The 27,079-nt window shown below is 34.8% G+C and overlaps 1 protein-coding gene across 5 annotated transcripts in view; it reads left to right on the top strand.

The window, feature by feature from the left end:
- ATRNL1 (attractin like 1) overlaps positions 1 to 27,079 on the top strand; it is a 442,356-nt gene that overhangs the window by 111,071 nt on the left and 304,206 nt on the right. For all 5 annotated transcript variants that reach the window (XR_004241537.1, XM_032116252.1, XM_032116251.1 and 2 more), the window contains exons 18-20: positions 1,504 to 1,722; positions 6,209 to 6,346; positions 23,489 to 23,582. Coding sequence is in view for 4 of the 5 variants with exons in the window: in XM_032116252.1 (XP_031972143.1) it covers positions 1,504 to 1,722; positions 6,209 to 6,346; positions 23,489 to 23,582 (451 nt within the window). In the remaining variant the exon portion in view is untranslated. The remainder of the gene's footprint in view (positions 1 to 1,503; positions 1,723 to 6,208; positions 6,347 to 23,488; positions 23,583 to 27,079) is intronic.

Below are 27,079 nucleotides of genomic sequence, written 5' to 3'. Positions count from 1 at the left end.
GCCTTCTCCCGCCCCTGCTATTTTCCATATTTGGGAAACTTGAAACATTTCCTCCTGTTTGGATTCTTCCAAGTCTGATGAAGAGCTCTTGCTTCAGCTTTCTGTGCTGTTAAAATCCTTTTGAGATTCACTCAGATTCTTCACTGCCTGTTTTCCTGATATCTGCAGGTATCTTTAGACTGTGCAGTGTATTTTCTTTTTACAGCTTTCATTACTCTTAAACAATTTTAATAGTTCCTGAAGTCAGAGGAGCTAGCTTCATTCTGCTCTCAGTTAATTCAGTTAGCAATGAAATCATTCTGCTTCGTATTCCTTGTGTGGACCAGAGGAGTCCAGGTAACTGTGAACATTATTTGGATGCAGTGTCCTGGCTGCAGCTGAGCCAAATTGAGAGGTTACCCTCATGTAGAAGCCATTTGAGTTTCCTTCACAATAACTTTGGGAATCTTTAAATTACTTTCTTCTTTTTAAAAAGAAACTTAGATAATTCTGGCTTCACAGCAGGAGCTTACCTTCATGCATGCTTTTAAAATTTAATTTTGAAAGCCGATAAAGTTAATGTGAGTAGAGACAGGGACCCATAGTGATCAATGTTTGAGTGAGTCTGATGTTAATTTGGTTCAGTGTTACAAGAGTAATTAAAAAAACTAAGATATATCTGAAAAAGCTTAAAGAAGCTTGGGAACTTTAATGGTATTTCTGAAGTTACTAAAATGTTAATTTCTTATTAATAAAATATGACAGTAACTTCAGAATAGGAATTTTATTGGTTCTAAAGAGATTTAAAATATGAGGAAGACTTTAATTATTTTAAGAATAGAGTATAAAAGATCTATAGGGAGATTTGAATTTTGGAATGCAATTTAAAAAATGAAACCTGATTAGCTGATGAGAACCTTAAGATATAGTTAATTTAAATGGGACTGAATTATGACTTGTAGCTGGAGATGTGTAGTATGCTGGCTTGTTTCAAAAGCTGTATGTAAGAAAACTAAGTCATATTTGTAAGCGAATACTCAGGTGAGATCCAGAGGTACTTTATGCCCAAAATAATTTTTGGTTTGAATTTGAATGATCCTATGGGGTTTTTTGTATTTATAAATGTTATTACTCTTATTTGGTTTATTGACCTTGTATTGAATTCTAGAGTTTTCTGATTCAGTAAAATTAGTAATAAATAATATATTAATAATAAGTAAAGAATATATATTTTCTTGTGTGTCTAATGAACATGTGCAGTATTCTGCTTCATTATCTTTGTTGATTTGAAATCTTTATTGTTGCATTGGGGTGTAACAAACACCGGCTGTGTGTTTTGTGATCTTTGAGGAAGTACTACTTTTAATGAAAACTGAGATATTCTTACTAGTACTACTGATTATTTTTTTATTTTAATTTGCACAAGGAAAAAGAAGTGCTACATTGTCTCTTCATCACCTATTGTAAAATCCAAGCATCTTATTTAAAAAACAATGCATTAATATTGTATTCCATGTACTAAAGCTCAAAACTGCTCTGGGCTGAGGACTTGTGGACAGTGTTTGGAACAGCCGGGGTGTGGATGGTGCAATGATCCCAGTAACACTGGCAAAGGACAGTGCTTGGAAGGCTCCTCAAGAGGCCCAATGAAGGCTGTCAGTGTGCACTCCAATGAAATGGTGCTTGATGCTATTCTTTGCCCAAAAGAAAAAAATTATGAGTGGTCTTTTATCCAGTGTCCAGGTAATGTTTGCTTCTGTTCTTTCTTATATATGAAATAAGAGTTTAACCACACAAAAATAACATAATTGTTCTAATTAATGCAAATAGCATTTTCATGAAAGATTTGTTTGTTCCAAAATATTTCTTAAATGTATAATTTGTTAGTCTCTGTCTGCTGAACACAAGTGTAAGCTGACATGTGAAATGCAATGCAAGGAGTTTAGCCAAAACTGCCATTTATTTGTAAATAAGTTTTTACCCACCCTATCCCTCCACTTTTAGAAATCGAGGTATATGAATTTTCTTCAGCTCTTGCTTTCTTCTGGCTTCTGTATCCACCAAGGAGTGGAACTGGGGAGAAGTTATCCATAGGAGACTACTGATGGGCAGAAGTTTCCCTCCTGCTCCTGACAAATCCAGCTGCCTGTGAGAATGGAGGACTGCCAAATACCTGAGCTGTGCTTCCAGTTGACCTTTTAGACATTCAGAGTGAATAGAATCTGTGCTTTTGTAGCCTTAAAGAGAATCTCTGAAGCCTAATTTTAAGCCATACCAGTCTGATTGCAGTATTTTAATTTTGGAGTTCATTGGAAAAATAAGGAAGATACCAGCTGCTGTAAGACTGAAAGCTGTGCTGGTGCAGCCTCCTGTGTGGAAATACTCCAACCCTGACAGCAGAGCATGGAAGCAGCAGTGGAGGACTGCAGGCAAATGAAAAGCTTGCTGGGGACTTTGACAGCCCTCCAGTAGTCATTTACAATAAATAATACAGTTGAAAAGGCAGCTTGGAAACTTTGGTTTCATTTCTTTTTTTTTAAGAATACATAGTGTAACTGTGCTAAAGTTATTTTTCCAGAAGTGTTCTACTGCTGATAATTTTGGAAGCTGGAGCTTCTCGAGGATCAATCCTTTTATGGGTACATGCAGCTGTGTTTGCTTTCTTGGCTGCTTTTTTCGTCAGTTTATTCTCTCTGTGTGGATGCATATATATAGAGTGAGGGGTTTTTTTAAGTCTTAGAGTAATGAAATGAAATGTAAAACCAAAACAAACCCATTGTTGAATATTTTGAGTTAAAACCAAAAAAAATTTCAGATAATCTCATACCATTTCTTGAACAAAGAAGACTCTAGTATGTTTCTGGAAAGAATAGAATGACATTCTGTTGTTATTTAGTCTGTATGTTAAAATAAGTATATGTTGATAAGTGCATTGTTAACTTTTTAGTACAACAAGTTTAGTACACAAGTTTCTACAACTAGTGAAGTTGTAATAGGTAAATATAATGTTTGTCTAAACTCTTTGAGTCAGAAGAACTTCATTGCTGTGTTTAATATTCTTTCTTCTTAGATAAAGTTCTGTATTCATTGTATGTTCTTACCAAGAATTTACTAAAGTTCCACTTCAGTTTAAGATTCCCTAGTTCTGTAAATTTAAGGGAAAAATACTACAGAATCATAGCATTAAAATCTCAATTGATGTGAAATTTCATTTTGCTCTGTTTAGGCTGGAGGTTTTGTTGCTAAGATTTTGTTTTCGTTTTCATAGAATATTTTCTTTAATGGATTATACCAACACAGTTTATTCTTAGCACAGCAATCATTTGATGTACTTGAAACAAGATAGAATTAGACTAAGTCTATGTAAGCCTACTGAGCAGTTTGCAGTTAGGATAAAAATAAAAATACATGATTTATACCATGCAGTTTGGAGATTATCCTGCCACATTGATGAATAGTTGGCTGAACCATCCATGTTCATTCAGGCATGCACTTATTTTTCCTTGTAGTCCATATCTATCGTCCTTTTAGTGCCTCTGAGCAATTGTGCTGATGATAAAAATTTTAAATTCCTTCTCATTTTCTGTTTGTTCAAAACTTTAAGATTAGTATTCATCAGGCAGTAGGGAAAATGTTTGTTTTTGTGACTGGTCACTTTGAAATCAATAGGCTTCCAAAAAGCTGTCATAGTATTTCTTTTGATCAGAAATTTTATTTTCATCAGATTCTTAGTTTAACTGAACCATTTTTTATAAATAGAATTGCAAATAACATATAGAAAAAGAAAAGAAAAATATCTTTGACATTTATCTCTTGAGAAGAAAGGTTTAGGTAGACTGCAAGCCCAAGTTTTTCTTTAAAGTCTAAATTTCTCCTCTGAAAAGCACTGTGAGTAGATTCTAACTAGTTTGTTTAAAACTAGATGAAGTATCTTTACACTAGATCCATATTGTAATGCAGACACCCTTTTCATAAATTTTCCTAGTTGTAAGTATTTTCTTAAAACTATAATTATCGGCAATTGTCAGCTTTATCAGCCGTTTCAACACAGAGGTCCAAAGCAAATTAGACATAAAATTGCTTCTCTCCAGGGCAGCCTCACTGAGGATTCAGCTAAAGTACATTTTTGTGTGTGAGGAAAATGACTTTGTTGCTGCCAGTGATGTACATTAAAAGGACTTAAGGAAAAAAGAACTTTTACAAATTTAACTCCTAATTCTTACTTAATGGTCATTATGGTGTCTCATTATTTTAATCACTATTTTAATTATTTAATACTGATGTCTCCAGTTTGATTGCACTGAACCAGCTTTGAAGTTTATTGAACTGTGCACTTCTTCTGACTTTTCTCAACAGGATACGTATTTTTAGGGAAATCAGCAATTATATAGTATAATTTTTCAATGGTGTGTCATGTCAATTGTGGGTTGCATTGCTTCTTATTGTGTATATATTTTTTTGAATTTGTTTTAAAAATCTCTTCCATTTTCTTTGACTCAACAAAACATAAGAATTCAGAACTGTCATATATGCCCAGATAATATTATGACTTACAGAAAACTAAAATTTACAAGTAAGGTTGCTGTCATCACCCTATAGAGAACACAAAAAAAGAGAAATACAAAACTAAACATTAGGAAAAATAGAAAATTTATAAGTCAATGGCCCAAGTTAGAGAATATCAATATTAAGCATTTTTCCTAGACTACGATATAGTCTTAATTAGGCAATCTTAATTGTTCAATAGAACACCTATTTAATGTACTCTTTGTTTTTACTTTTGGCTTATTGGGCTGTATTTTTTTTTTAACTTTTGTTTTAAGTAATTTAATGTATAAGACATGCACACAAACCCCAGAATGGAGATGCAACTCATGGTACTTTTATGTAGCTTTTCCTGAGAATGGCAACAAACTGCAGCAGAGGGAGACACCACAAAGGTGTCTAAAAATCAAGTATTCTTGGGAAGAATAAGGCTTGTAATTTCTGAAGAGATTTATTCAAGATAGTGAGAAAACTTAATAGTACAGAAATGTTTGATACTTGTTTGGAAGAAAGAAGAGATTGTCAGCTTGGGAGGTTTTAATGGTTTATGAGCCAAGTCTGGCAATGGCTATAAATATATTAAGCTACTAAATTATAAAACAGCTCTAAAAACTTTTATATCATGCAGTGAGTATCCCTTTTTTTTTCCCCTAGCCAAGACACCAATCACTATGAAATTTAGATTAAAAATCCAAATTAAAAAAAAAAAAATACAATCTTACTGTGATAGCTGTCCTCTTCCAATTCTTCCACCCCCTTTGGTGCTGAGGAATTGACAGGTCTGATGTGGTTTGACATTTGACAAGCTGCTGTAATTGACAGATTACTAATCTGCTGAGCACCAAGAGCTCTGAAGTTCCACTCTATAGAGAGGTCATCCTTCAAAACCTGGCAGAAGGATCAATGATTCTGGCAGGATTCACATTGTGATTTTGCTGCAGGAGTGATCAGTGCTTTCTGAGTTTCCCCAAAATGTGAAGCTCTTGAGTGGAGCTCTGCTGCAAGATCAGTGGTTTATAGTGATGTTATTTGACAAAAAGCAATTTTATGCTTACAAGTTCAGGTGTGAAAAAATTATGTCAGTAGGAATCCAGTTTTTTTAATTTCACCAAAATTGACTGTAGTGAGGAGGGACTGGAGCTATTTGATGTGGTCCTGATGTCCTTAAAATGGCTTTATATGCCAAAGCTAATGAGGGTCAGGACAATTAAAAGTAAGATGATATTTAGTTAATTTATTTTGGAAGTTCTCTCTCCCTGCTACATATGTTTAGCTTTGAGTTCATGTTCTCCATCACAGTAGGCTTTCAAATGCTTCACATTTGCATGTAGGTATTGGGGTTTTCATGGAGTCTCTGTTAGGGACTTACTACCTCTTCAGAGATTTCTGAAGTGACTGGACAGCATTTTTAAGCTATAAGGACTGGATTCAATTATTTCAATGGCAAAAAAAAAACCCTTTCTCACAAAAATTCCCATAAAACTCACATGTCACTATAGGGTCAGCTTTTGTGTGAATTCATGTTGTGTTGCAATGCTGTTTTAAAGAGCTTGTGTGTCGAAGTGCAAATATTAGTCAGGACTAAACTCAGAATCACGTTCTACTACAATTTTGTGGCCAAATGGGCATGATTTTGTTCTGAGGAGCAGTTTAGTAATGAAACATTTAAAATGTTGTATTCCAGCTTGCCAGTGTAATGGCCACAGCACCTGCATCAACAGCAATGTCTGTGATCAGTGTAAAAACCTAACAACAGGAAAACAGTGTGAGACCTGCATGCCAGGATATTATGGGGATCCCACCAATGGAGGACAGTGTACAGGTAAGTCCTTCTACTGGGGGGGAAAAAGAAAAATACCAAAATGACATTTTATGTAACGTGAATGTAACCTTTTGAATGTAATGTGAAATTAACTTTTCTTTAAAGGTTAAAAGTTTATTTAATAGTACTGATGAGTTGATCAGCTAAATTAATGATTCTAAATCAGAATAATGTATTTAAAGAGAATCTCATTTAGAGTCATCATTTTGGAGTTGTTGCTCTCTCAGGAGGGGGAAGAAACTCCCTTGGAAGTAACACCTTAAATCCTGTTATTTCAGAAAGACATCATTAAATTTCATGTAAGCAATCCTGTTAGAGGCAGTGAGAAGGTACTTACAAATAAAGTTCAGTATCTGCCATAATGTCTGGTAACACTGATTTGTATAAATATGTGATGCTAGTGGAGAAATTACACATTTAACAGAGCAAAAAGTCTTACTCATGTATAGTTGAAACAAAAAGGCCTGGTATGCTGAGGATGGCAAGGCACCCATACCTATTCAAGATTTAGTTTTTAAACTGCTGCGCTGAAGGATTCTCCTTCAAGTGAAAGAGAGAATGAAGTCCAAGCTCCAGATGGTTTTTGGATATTGCTGTAGAGCTCCTTTTTCACTTGCATGGGTGGTTTTAAAGTTGACAGTAACTCCTTCCCTTGAAACTGAATAGTGGAAGGAGGAATATATATTCACTAAGAAAACTCCTTCCCTTGAAACTGAATGGTGGAAGGAGGAATATATTCACTAAGAAAACTCCTTCCCTTGAAACTGAATGGTGGAAGGAGGAATATATTCACTAAGAAAACTTAGTAAGATTGACTTTGAATCTAGAAGGGTGCTGGAAAGTTTTGTCCCACGACTTTTTCTTCTCCACTACTGATGTTTCTTTAACCAGACCTTTGCTTCTCAAGGAATATTTATTCATTTTAAGGGTTTGTTGGTTCCTCAGCACTCGAATGTGCAGTAGGCAATGTGTTAAGATTCACATCTGGTAAACTCAAGCACAATATGTAAAAATTGTGTTCAAGGGGATAGAAAGATTAATGTCTACCCTTATTGACAATTGAACATTTTGCTGAGGCTTTATGATGCTTTAAATAATTCTCAATAGTTCCCTTTTTCTCCTAAAGTTGATAAAATGTTCTTTTGCTGTCTGTATCACGTTCATGGAGAAATGATGTATTCATACAGCTTTTATTCTTCAGGGATACATTAGCTATCAACCAAATAAGCATTCCATCACCTTTAGTGAAATATGCGTGCTGCAATAATGGCTAAAATCAATTTATAAGACCAGTAAAATTATAAATTTTACAACTTGTTTTTTCAAACCTAGTCTGTAAGAGTGCATATTTTTATTGGTAGACATGATTTTAACAGGAGCTATTTTAATTAGAGAATGCTTTAAAAAATAAAAATGATTATTATTTCAAGGCTTTCTCTGCATTGTTAAGTTGTATTTTTAGTATAGAACCCATAATAAATATGTTTACATCCTTAGGATATTTTGAAGGATGTAGTTCTTGTGAACTGTTAGATTTTCTTCAGTATCGTGAGTAATGTGATAGATGTGCCCAAATTGTGGGCCAGGGATTTCTGCAGGAAAAAAATACCAGTGACCCATAGATAAGTCAAATCAATGTTACTGGGATTTAAGAGGATTCTGGAACCATAGCTGGGATCAGGCACTGTGCTAACATAAAGAGAGTAAGTAATGGTTCTGTTTCTTTTCTCCTTCATTCTGCTAATGCTATTGGTAATGCAGAAAAAAATTAAGCATGACTGGAAATTAAAACCATAATTAAAATAGAAACATAAAGAGAGAAATATGAGTGGGAGAAAGTGCAACCCAGTCAGAAGCTGAGCTTAAGTGTGAATGAAATAAAGAGAAAATAAGGCCAGAAGTTATATGAAAAAGCCAATCAAAGGACAAAAAAAAATCACAAGGAACTAAAAAATACCCAAACCAGTCATCCTTATAGTTCCATCTTGTGTGTCTTTGCTGCTTCCAGCTGAATTTCTGCTGGACCCCACCAACTTTCGTTTTCCTCTAAGACTCAGCCTTTGGTTCAATGGCTGTCTGAGCACGTGGTGCATTTTTCTGTCGGAGCTCCTGAGTAATTTCTTTGAGGACTCAGGTTGGAAACTTTTTAAAGGCAAGACAAGATAATGACTATAACTCTGCAAGTACCTCTGCAATACTGTAATATTCTTCATATATCAAGTTGCTATAGTTACGAGGGCACAGCTTGGTTTTGAGTTGGAGAGCAGTCAAAACTGGTGACAGGTTGTATTCCATCTCTGCAGTGAAGAGGTGGAGTGGTGTGCTGTGGGACAAAAACTGCAAATCATTTTCCTCACACACTCATGACATAAAATGACTTTTTCCCAGTGTCCTGACAAAAGTACTCATGCATTCAGTACACATATTATGTTTTCTACTGTCATGATATAAGTACTTATAGGTAAAATCTGAGCTCTGACTTAGTTTGACTGTTGGTGATACAGACTAAAATGACTTGCAAGAAAACCTTCCCTTTTTTTTATAGGCTGCATTAGCTCTTGTTGTTCCTTAGGTCCCTGATATTGAAAGGAAGGAGTGTGACATGCATGGGAAGCCTTACAGTCCTTGGAAAAATTCTATCTTTTTTCCTTAACTATGCCAATAGTTTCCTAAATCCTTTCAGTTTATACTCCAAGGAGGTCATTCAGAAAGCCTGAAAAGTGACTGTCCACCTCTGAGTGATCAGTTCTGATCCAACCTCTGTCCAGGGATGGAAAATTCTGTTAAAATATAACTAATTTTTTTCCACTTTGGTATTAATGGTGGCTTAACAACTGTCATCAGATAACTGATACATTTATAGTGGTATTGCATAGAGTTATGCTATCAAATTACTGTGGAATGAGTAACAGTTGTTATAGGAAAAAGATATAATTCATGTTTCAAAAGGTTTTGAATAGTTGTGATTAAAGAATGGATAAAAAAATTGACTTTTCTGGATTTTCACTCACTGTAATTGCTGACATTTCAATAGCTTTAGAACAGATCTAAGGACTTGCTTTGCATCCTGATGTGATGCAGGCTTAGTAAATGTGACAAACCTCACAGAAGGAAAAAGAAAAGATGGAGGCATAATAACAGGCTTCAAATGCATGAAGGGAAGCTGAAAAGAGAGAGAGATGATAAAGTGCCTTCCCCCACGCCCCCATTTTGCTTGAGGAGAAAGTAATGGGATTAGGTTGTAACAAGAAAGATTAAGGTGGAATACAAGGAAAAATTTCTACTGGTTAAACTGTGAAAGACTACCTACATATGCTGTGAAATCTGCATTATCACTTATACTATGCTTTTCACATTTTCAAACATCTCAAGTGTTAGAAATGGGCAGAGAACTAGCTGATTTCACACATTTTTTCCCAGTCCTAATCTGTAGTGTCTTGAAGTCTGAGCTCTAGAAATCAGGCAGGTATTGAGTAAAGAGAAAGTATTCTGATTATATAGGATAATGAGCTGTGTATGGCCACATGGCTATGGATATTTACCATATTTTGGGTCCTTAATGTTACTAAGTTAGTAATTAGTAAACTACTTATTTTTGAATCTGTAGCATTTTTGTTACTGTGGAGTTAAAAAGTTTTCCATCCTATGCAGGTTTCCTCTGTAGCTGAGACTCTGGTTTATTTGTGTCAGAAGTGTAGTAACTCAGCTGCTGATGGTCAATGGTCATATTTTTTATAAATTATTACTGTTCTTTTTCTTCTTGAAATAAACATGCCCAATACCAATTACTCATTTAAATTCTGTCACTTGAACTCTCTTTTCAATACAGAGAATGAGAGTTACAGTTTGTACTCTTGGTGTAAAAATGAGCTTTATATTCAGTTGTCCTAAGATGTGTCTTGCAGTAAAGATATATGTGCTCCTTCAGTTTTCTGACATTTCATTGTACAAATATATAGTTTGAATTATTTTATATTTGATTCACTGCTGCATTCTGTACAAAAATCAGTAATAAATTGCAGGGGTCTTTTATGATAAGGGAAGTTCTGTGACTGTAATCTATTAGTTATCTGTTCTTATACTAATTAAAATGGTTTCAGGTAGTCTGTGGTGTGAAATAGAAAAGAAGAGAAAATAAAATTATTTCTTACCTTAAATTATGAAATACTTTTAGTTTTACGAAAAGATTTGCATTCCTTCTTGGAAGTAAATGGTAGTGCACAAATTAGAAAGTCCAGACCCTGTGCACATGCTTAATATTTGTAATCTAAAACCCTGTGTGGCAAAGAAAAGCATGAAGAAAGAGTACCCCCCAAGTTATCAGGTAAAGTTAAAAGCATCTTTTTTAAGAATTATCTCAATGTGGAAGAAAATAAAAGGACAGGCAGAGGTGAATTCTGAGCATGAAGGAATAGGGTGCTCTGGGAAGAGACAGGTTTGGGTTTCCAGGCCATGCAAATCCATGAGTAGTCCTTGGAGTGCTAATTCAGTGCTGTCAGCCTGTGCCAGAAATATTTAAGTAATGAAACCTGTCATGAACAGAATAAGGCACATTCTATATTGTGGTGAAGAGAGAATCACAGCTCAGCCTTCCCTGTTCCTGAGCAGGAAAAGCCCTCCAGGTGTGGGACACCTGGGAAGCTTTTCAGTCTCAGGTATTGAAGAGCTCAAAGGCAGATATTCCAAATCACTTTGATTAATTTTTTTTCTAGATTTTGCTCAAGTCCCATTTGAGGTAGGATTTTCAAGGCATGAATATTGAAATTCAGTAATAGAAAATTCATCCTTGAATATTAATAGATTTTGGAAATAAAGCAGCTTTGACTGTAGGTGTGAACAGGCCCTGGCTTGCTGTCTTTGTGGTTTCTCTTGGTGTTTTGTTTTCTTCAGGGTCTTGTTCTGTTATGTGCTGCATGTCTGGAAAATATGTGATTTTTTAAATAGAAATTCTAGAAAAAAATAGAGTTGTATGTGTACTACAAACTGCACGTAAAGTACCAAGATAAAACACTAAGGGAGATTGCTTGGAACAATTTTGTTTCATCTTAGCGACATTTTTTAGTATTATTTTCAAACTTATTAATCATCTACGTAGTTGTCAATGTTAAAAAAATTGCTCTATCTGCTTATCATCTTGTCATTTTCTTTATGCATGGTATTTTAAAAAATTGTCCTTACAATTTATGAGATGCCAGGAAAAAATTCTTTACAGTAACTAATGACACACGCTATGAATGTATAATACATTTAATAATAATAAGATAATGTCAGCATTTTGCTGTATTGTCATTTTTTTTTTAATAAAGGGATAACACCCCAAGCAGCATTCAGTTTTCCCAGAACTGTCCTGCCATTGTTGCTTTTGCAGTAGAAGGAGATTGTGAGTCCCAGCACAGCAGGAACATTGTGGTTTAACTTGCACTGCTTGTTCTCTGAGCAGCCCTAAAAGGCACCTGAGACACTGATGACCATCCTGCAAAAGCTTCCAACCACACAGGCTGTTGGGGTTTTTTTTAAGCAAGCCTGCAGCATTTCTTTTGCCTTTATAGATCTTTTCCCTTCTCTGTTACCACACATTGGACATTTGCAATACCAAAGGCAGCAGCTTCCCCCCACGTTTGGTTTGTCATCATTCTGTTTGGAGAGGTGAAGTTAATCTTTTACTGGAAACATCTGATTTTTTTACCAGATCGTCCAACTATTATCAAAAGTGAGTATGTTTTTAGTGAATATACACCATGTGTGCATCACCTGTATTTGTGCACATGTGCATACACCTATACATGCTGCTCCTTGAATGTGTTCCACATAAACTTTGACATCTAGACATGAGCCACCCAACTGGCATGTATCTACAGAAGTGCCTCAAGACATGAAAAAAAATAGATCAGACAGGTATCAATAAAAGACTAACTTGTCAGAGTTACTTTAAATTACCTTAGGTGAAGGACTTGGCTGAAATTTAACCCAGCAGTAAATTAGTTGCATAGATACATATTTGTGATTATTTGTGTTGGTTAAAAGAATAAAAAATAAAACCTATTAGTGATGTGTTTACACTGGAGTTATATCTTAAGGAGGATCTTCCATGGTGTTCAAATCTTGCTGCTCAGAAAACGTGATTATTCTGCTGAGTTACTGACAGCTGAGATGTGGGATTTTGAGAGAAGAGGCCAAGGGTGCCACAAGGCATTACTTCAAGTGTCTGTGAAAGTGAGGCATGAGACAGATGTTAAACTCATCCTGGCAGCAGATTGACAAAGGTCTCCTTGGATTTTAGGTTCTATCTAACTTTGAAAGATGCCTAATGGGTAACTTTACAAATAGTTTTCTCTGGCACTATTTCTATCATTTTTACCTATTCAGCAGTAGCAACCTTCATAATGTGTTTTCATCATGACCCTCTGTGGGGGAGCTGATTCTGATTTCCTTCCTTTCCTGTCTCTCCCAAAGAAATAATGTTAAAGGCTACCATGGGCACTGTTAAGAACAGAGAGAGTTCTGTTCCTGTAGAGCACAAAGGACAATCAGCATGTTAGATACTTTAAAAAAAAAAAAAAAACGGTCAGTTTGATTACTTAAAAGTAATTGTAGGGTTCCTTAGATGGGCTGCTTACACCAAAACCCACTCTAAAGCACATACTTTTAGGTAATATGTATTCTGATTTTTAAGAACAAAAGCATCATTTTGAACAAGGTTATCTATAGAAAAATAGGAGAAGTGTGCTAAAGAAAACAAGTTGGAAATAGATCCCAGGAAAACTGGCCCATAGAGCCCAGGACAATGGAAACAGGCAGCCTTTGTTTGCTCCCCAGCAATATTCTCAAAATATAGCTACACACATATATATGAATATGTACACAGCATTTGTATATGAAATTATATGGACAGAAAATTACATAATTTCACACATTACAGAAAGCAACCTGTCTTTCATGAAGGAAAAAGTTGATAATGTGACAAGGAAAACAATTTAATATTCACTTCGTTTTTTTGAACTAAAATATGCTGTTGTCTATGTAGTTGATAGAAAAGTACCTGGTAATTTACATTTAGACTTATTTTTCCAGGTTTCAAAAAGTTATTTAAGCAATGAGTGAACAGAAGGCAGCAGTCTTAATTTTTCACTTTAACACTATCACTGTGTAGCTTTAAAATTACCTTTAGTTTGGGATTACATAGAGCAGGTAGGGAAGCATCGAATATAAAGCATCTGAATATAAATTCTTTATTACTTTATTTAAGACAGTAAACCTAAAAATGGAATTGTTTCCTTAAGAACAATTTTATTTAGTAAATATCAAATATGCCACCACTGTACAATGAGTTTTGGTCTCAAAACACCTGGAGTATAACAGCATTAGGAACTCTATGATGCTACTTTCAACAGGCAAAGTCAGGCAGGTTTTGTTGGCCTGAGAAAATGGCTTATTGCAGGGAGAAATAAAATCTTGCATTTAAAACTTCATCAAGAGACAGCTGTAAATTTGGACTTCCTTCTTCTACAACCAATTTCTGTTTCAAAAAGGTTTCTGGTCCAAAATTTATATTCTTGGGCGATGCGTCCTGTTTAAGGTAGGGCTAAGAATGAGAGCAAAGAGCTTTTAACTGACTTCTGCTGGAAAAACCAGAAGTGTGGGAAACATAAATATCCTCAATTAGCAGTATAAACATCAGCAAAAGCATTTGCTTCTGCATCTTCCGGAAGTAGAATTAAGAACACATGTGAGTTGATGGGAGTTTTGACTCTCTTAGAGGATGAAACAGCAGCTTGGGATACAGAGTTTTTATATAGTTTTTCTGCTTAGCTGTTTTAATGTCTAGTATGTAGGGAATTGTATTTATGGATTTCACTGGTGCAAGATCATGCATTTGGCATTCCATCATTAGCTGTGTAAAATTTAGAGGCAATTTTATATTAGGTTAAATACTGTGTTCTAGAAGCCCTCCTTTCACAGTGACTAAGTATGAAATAAAAAAATCAAAAGTTTCTTTTAATCCAGGCACTTTGAGGTTAGTCAGAGAAAAAAAGGATATTCAGTGGATTGGATGCTTATGACACAGACCACAGGAGCCTAGATGAATAAAGACATTTTATATAAAAATAGGTAAATGTTGGAGATCAGTGGAAAAGAGAGTATGGTGTGCTTCGTACTATCTTCGGGTACTAGAATATGGAACTAAATTAAAAAACCTGTTTGCTTCTACCTTGGTTTATAAGAAGCAATGGGTCACAAGTTCACAGCAAAACTCTATGGTAAGAAGCTGTAATTTACGATTATTCAGACAAAGAAAAGCTCACATTCTAAATTCCAGCAGAAAATACGGTTTTGTTTATGCTGTACAAACAAAATATCCAGAGGTTTTGATGAATGAGGGGACTGTCATGAAATCCCATTTTGCAGTAGTAGTGGTGTTTTGTTTTGTTTTGTTTTCCTTAATTTATTTTTCACCTTTTAGTATTGAATAGAGATAACATCAATTCCTGGGATTTTTTTAACAAAATTCCTTATCATAGAATAAAAACACTTACTATGAACCAAAATGCTGGAGTTTGGTTTTAGTAGAAGGAAAAAGGCATCTTGGTTCATATGAAACACAAAAAAAAGGGATGCTAGCACAATAAGAAAAAAGCTTTGTATTGCTTTTTACAGAGATTGTTAGAGTAGTCAGAATAAACACACTTTTAAGAAGACCTTTTTCCCCAAAGGTGATTTGAACATTTATTTTCCATCCTTTAATGAATGCTGTTTATTGAACAGTGTTCAAGATAGTCTGACCATGGAGTGAAGTGGTTTGGGCTTAGTTATGAACTTAAACTAGAATCACTTCTATCAGAACGTATTCAAAATTGGTCCTCTGCTACTAAACCAGGAGTGGATTGCCATAGGAAAAACTTAGTTGAGGAACTTGGAAAAAGACATCTTTAAAAATTACTGTTCTGGTTTTTTTGACTGCCAAGCAAAATGTGCTAAGCAAACTTCTCCATATGCTGTTAATTCTTGTGCATGCATATAATTTTATTTTTGATTTTTTTGTAGATTAGAGCTGAATTATAAAGTATGATTTTGTGCACAATTAATTGTAAGTTCAAACAAAAAACTCAAACTAAAATTAGAAAACTTTTTATAGATACATTTGTATTCCATAACCTACTTAGAATAATCTTAGGTGAAGGACCTGGAGTTACACTTCAAAGAAAGTATCATTGTCAAGTATCAACAGACATTTAGATGTTCATAATTTTGCAAGAGAAAAAAAGAAGAAACTGTTGAATGTAACATGATTAACCTCCAGAGAGAGATTATTTGTATGTCTGTGGGATTTCATAAGGTTTTGACAGGATACCTGTTCAGCATGTTTAACATTTTTGATGTTTTTTCCTTGGCTTCATACAGAAGGTTTTTGTAAACCTCCTGTCAAGTACAAGAGTTTTAAGCTATTTCTTGACTCTCTAAATTTGATTTTACTTCCTAAACCAGGATGTGTGTCTCATTGTGGAGTGGTCTGATTTTAGCAACAACCAGCATGGCAAAGCACTGGTTCAAGCATCAGCTTAGGGTTGCTGTTGGAAGAGTTGATTTTGGAGGACTACTGACCTTTTTTTTTCTTGCCTAAGAAAGTTTTCTTTCCATCCTGCACAATCACAGTGTAACTGTGTAGTTAAATCACCAGTAACCGATTTTATCAACTACAGTTTTGTTCCTTAAGCTTGATGGCTACACTAGGCTGCTTTGCATAAATGTGACTTCTCCATTCAGCAAAGTTGATTCTAGTTTACTCAAGTGGAGTGGGAACAAGACAGCTTTTTAAAAAAGAAAAATAAAAAATACATTAATTTAAACTATTTCTGAGGTCTACTATGCAAGAAAAATATCTGAAATAGTAAAAAGAATAGGAACGACTTGTGCTGTCTTAATCTCTGTAAGTAGCAGGCATTTTGTGCTTGTTCAGCATCTTATCCTGAGAACTTAGAATTCAGGCATCCTTTAATTGATCACCACTTATTGCTTTTACAGATATTGAAGAGATACAGCAGTTTGATTTATATTATATTCCTCTATCTCTGTGCTTCTTTAATCTATTTGCAAGGATTAATGACAATTCTCTTGCTCTCACTCATGTTAGTCCTCCTGCATGCTCTTGTGGAACATGGTTTCTGACATTGACGAGCACATCGCTCTGCATTCTTATTTTTGTGGGGTTTTTTCAGGTTTACATGACATAAATTTATTTGATGTGGCAAGGAATGCTTATAAAATGTATTTCTGATGTGCTGTCTGAGCTTTATATCAGTACGCTCACCTTCCTAATGAAATGTGTAAATCCATTGGTTTCCAAATTATGTTCCTAGAGGAGATAGGCAGAGCATGATTTAGAAACTTTCAGCTGTCTAGGAATGTACTGATTTTGTCAGCCTCTGATAAACAAACATATTTTACCTTGTATTGAAGGAGATGTCAAGAGCTCATGTGGATGCTGTGTCTGGCTCAGGCAGCGCTGAGGGCAGGCAGCTGCAAGTTGAAGATGACATTTTCTTGAATCACTGTTACTTGATCCTCAAATAAGCCTTTGACTAAAGCCAGTCTTCTCATCCCAAATGCTATAGAAAAAGTAGCAATGTTGCTTGTTTCTGATTTCTACATCTCCCCTTCTGTGAGTGTTTTGGAATGAAATGGTCATCCCTCTCCCTAAGGGGGCTTGGGACCCCCCCTCTTGCTGGTGAGGAGACAGATTTTGAGGCATCCTGCAGCTCATTCCTCAACTAATTGAGTGAAGATCCTCAAAAAAACCCCTTCTAATGTCATTTCAGTTTGCTTGCATTTGATTCTGTCTTCATTTTCTGAGTGCTAAGTGCAATACATTACAATGTCAGACCACATTAGTTACCTAAGGCCAAAAAAAGCCTCACTTTCCATGGAGTACATTAAAAATCAGTTTTATTTTGTACCTCCTAATGGCTAACAGAGGACAATGGTTTGCTGACTTCTTTAAATTTTGTGGCATTTTTGCCTGATACATTGTGTAAGTCATTTCTTTTCTTTGGGCTTTTACTCTGAATGACCAAATACACACAAATAGTTGCAATCACCAGTTGTTGACTTCAGATGTTTTTCACCTTAGATTGGAATTTTTTCTTACATTTAAAGCTGCTGTGAATAACTTTTGAATGCTTTTAAATTGTTTTGCTTTTCATACTGCTTTATAATAATTTTTTTTTGTTACAATTTACAATGCGTTCTCTTTAGAGAGAATGAGGGGAAAAATAACAACCTTTTCATGAAAGGAGGTTTTTGACCAAAATTTCCAAAATAGTAGAGAAGCTGCTGTCTTAAGAAAATTTAAAAACACAAAATAATAATAATATTAATAAATACTAGGCCTTTTATTGCCTGAAAAAGTCTTAAACACGTCTCAGTATGACATTAGACCATGAAGGCACCCAAAATCTTCGCTTTGTATTTTTGCTTTGAAAATGACTATCAAGACTCACTGTTTTAGTTTTTACTAAACCTAGTAAAAGTTTTAGTCTGTCAGATCTGAAATCACTTCTTTTTTAAGTCATTCTAATTTTCTGTTGTGTTTCCATGTGAGAAATCTCTTCACAGCTGAGAAAACTTAGAGTAATTTAAGGAATAATATTTTGAATCTTGTAGGCTTGTGAAAAATCTCTGTAAATGTTTGAATACGTAAAGAACTGTGCTATACATCAGATATAGAGTTCAGTTTTGAGTTGAACTCTTAAAATCTACAGGGTGACTCAGTGTAAAATTTGTAGGCTATTTTGTTCTTGGTAACATGTGTTTAAAAATGAAATGAATAAGTGGAAGGAATGAAAAGGAAACTGATAAGTATAACATGTTAAACTTATCTCCCAATAAAATGTTCTTAATAACGTTTCTACCTGGAATTTTCCAGTTTTCTGTGTTCAAAGGTAGTATAAAAATTTCAGGTTTTCAAACAAATTAACATGGAAAACATGAAACTGGTGCTACTGTAGTTCGTGAGTTCATGTGGCAATGTTTTGGTTCAGCATGTTTTTTGGTAGAAAATGCATATTGTTCCAAGAGGAAGCTATAAAAATTCTGTGCTGTGGCTCAGTATTGGCATGAGAGATTCAGGCACAGCATGACTCTTGATAGTTGTTTAAGATTCTGTTCAGCTCCCAACAAGAAAAAAGATCCTGTCTTTCAGTGTTAATCTTGTGTGTTGCATTTTCATTATCTACTTGTATAAAACAAAATTATGGTTTTCCAAGCTGTTTTTATGCTGTTAGTTGCTGATGATTAAAGACAGCTTTACTGTGATTGCTTGAGAGGTATTTATTACAAAAAACCAAAAGAAATCAGTTCACTTTTCAGGATGAATGCTTTGAACAGAAGTAATAATGAAATACAAACATTGCAGAGCTATTTTACCAGAGTAAAAATGGCTAAAGAACAAATACAAGCCTTTAATTGATGAAAGCTGTCTTTAAGTTTAACCAAACTAAATTTTGATTTCTGCCACTGATAATCAGTCTGTTTGTTGTTTCTGGGTTTATTAGGATAAATATCCCACTTCTGTTTAGTCTAGAAAGCTAAGGAGATGACACCTGTGATTTCTAGATTGCTTGACTGTTGCTTTTCAAGAAAAAGTAAATTGCCTTTCCAGTGGTCACATGATCTCAGTAGAGTTGTTCAAGGTTGAGTGAAACTGTCTGTATTTTACTATGACTTGAAGTTCCATATGTGAGTGACATAAATCCAAAACATTTGTCTCTTCTGTTTACCTTTTCTCTCTGTCTCACAGTCCTCAGCACTGTGTTTGTACTCATTTTTTCTTTTCTGTGTTATTATGCTACTATAAAAAATAGATCGATTTGAGACCAAAGAAAGATAAATCACAAGGTAAAACAAGAAAGATGAAAATAAAATGAGTTGTATATGTGTTAATTATGCTATTAAGACTGATTTGTTATGGAGGATAATCATATCACTGTAAAATGACAGTTCAATTTCTGCATGATGGCAGTCTGTTCTAATAGCATCTTTTTCCTTTTTTTTTGTACTCCTGTTTTTATTGGTCACTGCTTCACAGAAGTCCTTTAGCTTAATTTTAATGCTACTCAACTAATGATATTCCAGAAGTGTTATTGGGCACATCTGTTTGGTTTTACATTGCCTGTCTCAAAGGTGGAATGGATGTATTTCATGTATTTCCTGTAAAAGCAATTGTTGAATGCTAAAAGAGTATCAGGGGCTAAATACACATTTCTAGAGAATTAAGTGACTAGACAGTTCTGCAATATTACTAATGTAGAAAATAGTCTCTGTAGGGCAGTTCTCATATGAGTAGGCTAATGGATTACATAGGTGAATATTTACAGTGCAATTGAGCACTAAAATGTTGGATCTAATAGAAGTTTATACTTGCTATTTCTTACTGAGCCTAGTTGCATGAGAAACACTGTATCTCCTTTTTTTTTTTTTTTGATTTCACTTAGCCTTGAATGTTAGCAAAATTAACAAAGTATTGAGCACACCTCAATATTTAATAGCATTATCATAGCTTTCCTTTTGAAAAATGTCAGTAAGGTGTCTTAAAGTAATTATCCATGTGCAGCTATGATTTAGTAGCCTTTCATGGAAGCAAACATATTTACTTAAAGCACCAATTGTAGTGAGCTCCATTTGAGAAGAAAAATGCTCTTGCCAGCTGTATGTTGGAGATGGGGGCTAAGCAATAAGTGTTTTTAAATTCAATTGTTTAAAATGCACACTTTGTGGAAATAGTGATGGGTATTCTTTTGTTGTCAGCATCAGCAAGAACATTTATGTGCTGAGCTGGCAAATTGGAATCAATCATACTGTGGATTTATTATTTAATAAATTCTATAGGGCTGTGATTCTGCAGCATGGATTTGCTCTACTGGATTATATTGCTTTCATATAATCTTTCTGCTCCACTTAGAATCTGCATGTTGTACAAAAGAGTATTTTGAGCTGCTATTTCCCTAAAAATAGAGTAGATATTGCAAGGGTGAGGTTTTTTCTTGTTGTTTTTAAAATTCTAATGTCATCATTTCACTTAATATGTAAAAAATAACATAACAAAAACAGGTTTAAATTCTATTTTTTAAGCAGGTTTTTTATTGTGAGCCATATAGTATTTATTTATTTTAAATATCTAATTATTGGTAAAAAAGCATGGTAATTAAGTATTTAACTGTTTAAACAAAAGCATGAAGCCGTGATATAAACTCAAGTTGGAGGGGAATGCACAGAGTAGTATGGGAAGACTTGAAGTTGGGCTGCACTCACTGTTTCTGTCCAGGGGTGCAGCACAGAGTACACAGAATCATGGAATCATTTAGTTTGGGAAGAACCTGTGAACTCACCCAGTCCAACCATTAACCCTGCACTGCCAAGCCCATCACTAACACCTGTCCCCAAGTGCCACATCCACACATCTCTTAAATCCCTCCAGGAGCAGCAGTTCCCAGGGCAGCCTGTTCCAGTGTTTGACAACCCTTTCAGTGAACAAATTGAAGGGTTGGCCTCAAAAAAAATACAGAAAATATAAACTGCATCTCTTTTCCTGACTTCTGCCAGCTGACAATGCTTGGTGCAAAATAGGATTTTAAAACTGATTCCAAGACTTGGTGTATTTCTAGTAGCATTAGGCTGGGAAAAATCCTACCTTGGCTGCAGTTTTAACTGTTAACTACATTATTATCCCAAGAGAAACCATTTGCTAAGAGTGGTTAAGCAGAGAGAAACAAATAGAAAATATTAAAGAAAATGTGTAAACAGGAGTATGGAAATATTGAGGTAATGGAAGAATGCCAACCTTCTTCCAAATGCCCTGCAGGATTGTCCTGCTTCTGCTATTGATTTCTTTGATCACATTTAGTCATGTTTGCTTCAGTAACAGCAGTGACGTCTTAAATGCATTTTTTTTGTGTTACACCCCACATAGAGATCTACAGATTGGTAGGAATCCATTTTTCATCACACACTTGCAAGCCCAAGATAATTAACTGCATATAAAAAGTATACTAAAATATGCTTTCATTGTTGTGAAACAGATTTTTTCTGGATGAGATTTAAAAAGTGTAAGTGCAAAGGTGTTGTCTTTTTCCATGGTATTATCCAGGGAACAGTGAAATTAATAGGAACTTGCTCAATGAGAGTAATAAATGTTCATTGAAGTGCTGCTACTACATAATCAGTTATGTTTTCCACTTTCACATTTGTGATCTACTTCCCATTAAGTGAGCAATAATTGTGGGAGCAATCAATTAAGGTTAGTTGGCAATAGTTTTTATATTTGTCAAAATACTGACAGTTTTTGGAATGTGCTTTAGAATTCACCCTTTTAACTCCTTTGTAACTTTTGTGCTGTCCTGCAATGGAGCATCACTGTTAAGAGCACTTAACTATAAGCAGAATAAGCTGTTAAGGATATATTTCTGTATTTTTCACTGAAAGCATTGCAAAGATTTACACAAATAAAATTAACTTCTGCAAAGAGGCTTTTCCAGCTTAAAGTGCCTAAATAATCATTCTATAAAAGTAGAGTGGAAAACATGAATGGATTTAGGAAAACATAACTGATTATATAGTGGCAGGACTTCAATGAACATTTATCGTGGAGTGTCAAGACGATGGCAAAATTACAAAATGTAGGAATTTGTGGTAACCATAGGTATTTTTCAGAAGTGTTGTGTTATGAAACATCACACATCACTGTGCTGCACAGAAATTTCTAGTATGTGTTTCTTGCAGACAGATTGAATACCTGGGACCTCCTTAATAAGAATTCCTCCTTCTGTTCAGCTGGCTATTTAATGAGCTCTGAAGGCTGAACAAACCATTGAAGTCCTGAAATGGACATGTTATTTCAATAATATCTTACATTTAATTAGGTTTTTATGTTGTCGAGTACCTTTTTCTCTATTTGTCTTAGGCTGTGGCAGAGAGGTGAGAGTGTGTATGGGATGGGTCACTGTCAAAGAAGATTCATTGTGTGTTATTCCTTATCAGTAGAATGGAACTTTAAAACTCAATCTGTGATAGGAGTTCAATATGAGATTATAAAATGGAGAATAAACTTTTATCTTATACAGGTCACCACTTGGTACCATATCTGTTGCCAAGCAGGACCCCATATATTAAATCCTTTATCTTAGTCGTAATTAAAACTCCAGTGAAAGCATAGTATGATCATCATGGTAGGTTCAGAGTTACTTTGCATTAAACAAAGACTTTTAGTGTGACTAGCAGGGACTTATTCCAGTTTGATGTGGGGACATATTGACACATTTACCAGGGAGAGATTAGTAAATTTTGTACACTTGGTTAGGAATAAAAGATGGCTGCCTAAACAAGGTAGCAATTCAAATAAATGTGGAAAGGAAAAGGAAGAAGAGTGCTCAAGAACCAAGAATATGAAGGTTTGTTCTGAGGGGAGAATCTATCAGGCAGCAATAGTGGCAGTGAGCAGACCACTGTGGAGGGAATTACTTTGGCCTTAAAATGAAGTGATGATGATGATGTTCCTGTGGTTCTCCTTCAATTCAGATTTCAGGAGTTTTTAAGGTGCCTGTTTCCTGTTTCTAGAAGATTCTTCTTGTGGACTATACCTGTAGTGTTTACTCTGCCTGTGTTCACACGGTTTCAGAGATTTCTTTTTGTTCACTTTTGTCAAAAACAAGAACTCCAATTATATTAGATCTTTTACCAAACATCTGCAATAATACTTTAAACAAACATTTGAAACTAAATGAATGTTGTCATTGCTTTTGTCATTGGTCAGGATTTCGCTCTGTATAGCAAAGATAAATTATTAATAATTTTCTGTGTTGCACGTTGAAATGGTAGATTTTAATGGCTCTTCTCAAACCGCTTTTATTTAAGGTGTGGAGGAGAACCTCTAATGGCACATGAATAGTTTTTAACTCTGCAGAAAATAAACTAAATGATGTGCTAGTGGAATTTTCTGCAAAAAAAAATAATTGAAGTAGTAATAGATATGTATTTCAATACAGCTTGTAGGAAATGTGTTTGGGATGAAGTATTAACATCTATGAATATTCATTTCATGATAAAGTAAAGTATGAGTGAAGAAATCTCACTATTCCTCTTTTGATTTTACAGCTTGCACGTGCAGTGGACATGCAAATATCTGTCACATGCAAACAGGAAAATGTTTCTGCACGACAAAGGGAATCAAAGGAGACCAGTGTCAACTGTGAGTACAATTAAATGTAGCCCAAACTTGCTGCAATCCTTGACTAGTGAATAATCACTTTTTTTCCTATTTCACGTCCTTGTTTTAGTATTGGGTTTTGTGATTGACCTGCCACTGTTTTAGTGGTGGATATAGTGTTCCCTACATTTCTCAGGAAATTTCACTATTTCTTAGACTTCTGTTAAAGAGTTACATCACAATTATTAATAATGCTTTGAAGACACTAAAGCCTTTAAAAAAATCCTATTACAAGAAGAAACTGGAGAGTTACCTGTATTTGTCTTCCTTTTCCTTACATTTTTAAAATATTAGTGTAAGGAAAAAGTAGATATGAGTTGGTAATTATATTCATTGTATTTGTAAGTTGTCTTGATCAGAATTTACAGTGATTCAATTTTTAGTGTTTTGGAACCTTACCGAGGTGTTTTAGACATTTCCCCACCTCACTAAATCTAGACCATAGCAATGTGTAGATCTGTTATGGAAAGTACTCTTTTTTTGCACTGGAATAGCCTCTTGTGTTTAGAGGAAGAGTTTGCACCTTCGGATAGAGCCTAACAAAAGGAGTACTAAGAACAATCAAGTGTTGAAGTGGCCTAACTTGTCAAGTAGGAGACATAACACACTGAAGTTAATTGTGAATTACCTCATATTTAAAGATGTTTCTTTCAATCTATTCTATCAGATACACTGTGTTATTTAATAGGAACCTTATTCATTTTGCAGCTATAATTATTGTAATCGTATCTGGCAGTAAACTTATCATAGCAGTGTTGTTTGGCACAGGGGAAAAGGCGTATGAATCCAGCTAACTCCTCCCCAGCAGGGAGAGGTGCCAGGTGCTTCTGTTCTGCCTGCCACAGGACATCCACTTACGCTGGGTGTGCGAATATGTCTTTGATACACTCAGTGAACTGGCTTGGATCCTACCTTTAACACTTGGCTTGATAAATAGTAAAGAAACACAAATTTCTGATGCAGGGGCTCTCTGTATATCCGTGAGAAAGAGCTGTGCTGGCAGCTCTACTGTTTCCCTACTACCTCTGGGACTTTGTGTCCAGCTAATTGAAGACTCTCAGGATGAGATGGGAAATCAAGATTAGGACTAAGTGATGAAATTTTATCATGACAAAAGCTGGAATGATAATATCTTTAAGCTCTGAATTAAGTCTTCACTGAGAAGTCTTTTCCCTCTTTCTTCCCCCAAACAATTAATCAGTTCTAGGTGTTAATGAGTGATCTGATTACCAGCTATGTGCTATGGACTTGTATTGATGCCATTCTAACTATAGAAAGAATGGGAAGAAAAAACCCAACAATTTCTCCTCTGTCCTTTGTAACACTTGAACCACAGAAAACAGTTTCTGTGCTGAAAATGCCAGTTCTTTATCGACTACCCTCCACATAAGGCACTCTTTACAGGCCTTCATCCCAGTCTGAATTCATGTACCTCTGTGGTTGTTGTTGTCCTTTGTCCTGTGTCTGTTTCATCACTGTTTTTTCCACTCTGGTTTGGAATTTTTGTCTCGTATGATCAACTGTGCTGTTCAGCTGTATCAGTCTGCTGTCCTGAGTTTGTCTATCCTTAAATGTTCTTTTATCCCACTTACTGAACTAGAAGAGAAAAGGTTTTCCTTGGACTTCCCTGGTCAGGAGTTCCACAAGACAGATGAAATGGGAATTTGAATTTTGTCTTCTCAGGAGTAAACTTAAAATTGCAATTTCAGACTGAAAATCCCTTTTTTAGTCACATGTAATACATTCCCCTTCTAGATTCATATACAAACCTTATCCAGGGCAAGCTGTGGTGTTAAAACATTTGATATTTGAATTGTCGATGGGTTTTTTTGGATGAAATAAAATCTACAGCCATTTTCAATTTTTTTTTTTTTTTTTTTTTTGCTGTCATGACATTTCAGATTGTGAGATTCACATCTGTTGGCTTCAGACACCCGAGCAAATAACCACAGATTTAGAGTTGGAGGACATCATCAAATGATACGTTTAGGATTTGTCATTTTACTCTGATGGTTGGTTTGGAAGAGCGATCCATTCATATATGGAGGTTTCAATCGAATGTTTTTTAACTATTTCCCTTAGAACGCCAGGAGATGAAGAACATAAAAAAAAATGTAAAAAAAATCACTAGTGAGTCATGGAATGCAGTCCCATACTCATTCTAAATTTCATATGAAGAATATGAACTTGATTTATTTTGTATTATGCTTAAAAAAATAGAAAACTATTTCCTCTTTAAAAATCATCTGTACACTCACAACCTCTTTTGAATGTATCATAAGGTAGATATATATATATGCAGTCATTATCTAGAAAGATGAATTTAAATTAGCTTAATGCTTTACTTGTATTTATTACTTTATTATATTCTGTATAAATCATCTGAAACTTGATTCAAAGTGTGAATACTGTTCTCCATTGCTCTGGATGAATGTTTTAGGTGTTTTTAGGCTGTTGTGCAATCTCAACAGCAAACCTACAACCTTATGTTTTCTAAAATAAGGATTCCAATGAAAATTCCAAACTGTGGCTGTTTAGTGAGGAAGTTAGATTTATACTTCTGTCAAGAATGCTACTGATTAAAAAGTCAAAGCTGCAGGGCCCTATGTTATGTACACACCATTCCTTGTGGGAAGAGTTTTTAGGAAATCAGGGAAAGTTTTCAACACTTTTTCTCTTTTTTTCTTTTTCCCTTACTTTTCCCTCCCTACATTAACAACTTGGTGCTTTTATGGAGGATCTTATTTATTATATTTTTTATTTATGTATTTTTAGCGTACCCATCTCTCAGTTGCATTCATTTCTTAATTGTGCTGTTGGATGGCATGAAGCACAGTGCCATTTTAAATCAAAATTAGTGTTGTAAAGCAGCTTGGAGCACACATTTACATTCTGTTTTACAATGTTTCTTTAATGACACATGGTCATATATTTTCTAAAAGTTAATATTTTTGTTTCCTTTAAGTAGGTAGGTTCAGTTGGGAAAAACCTTTAGTTATGTCCTAATCAGGAGGAAATTGGTTTGATTATTCTAAGTAACTAGACTGTAAAATATTTAAAATAGATACACATAAGAAGTTTGGAATTTTGTTTTTCCCCTTAATTTTGGTAATCAAATAGCTGATAGCAAGAAAATCATAGTGATTTAAACCATATTTTTAGGTGAAAACTATTGCTTCAAGGCAGTTTTTTTGTTAAATTTTCTCTAACATTTGATTTACTAGCTGCTCATTTTATTTTCTCGTAGAATTCCTGGCAGAGGCTTTAAAAATTCCATATGTTTTGGTGTATCCGTATGCAGGATTATACACAGGGAACTTTTCAGGGAATAGGTCTGTGGGAATGTGTAGAATATGCTAAGGGGATGGTTCAAAGTTCAAATTTTGGTACTAAGCGAGAGAAATTTTGCTAGATGCAAGGAAGAAAAATACAAAAATTATGGGATTAGGTGAGTAATTAAATAATTCTTTGAGAAGATT

Source organism: Corvus moneduloides, chromosome 8 (assembly GCF_009650955.1).
Source record: "Corvus moneduloides isolate bCorMon1 chromosome 8, bCorMon1.pri, whole genome shotgun sequence".
Classification (NCBI taxonomy): Eukaryota; Metazoa; Chordata; class Aves; order Passeriformes; family Corvidae; genus Corvus; species Corvus moneduloides.
Note: the sequence above shows the minus strand (reverse complement) of the source record. Positions and strands in the feature narration are given on the sequence as shown.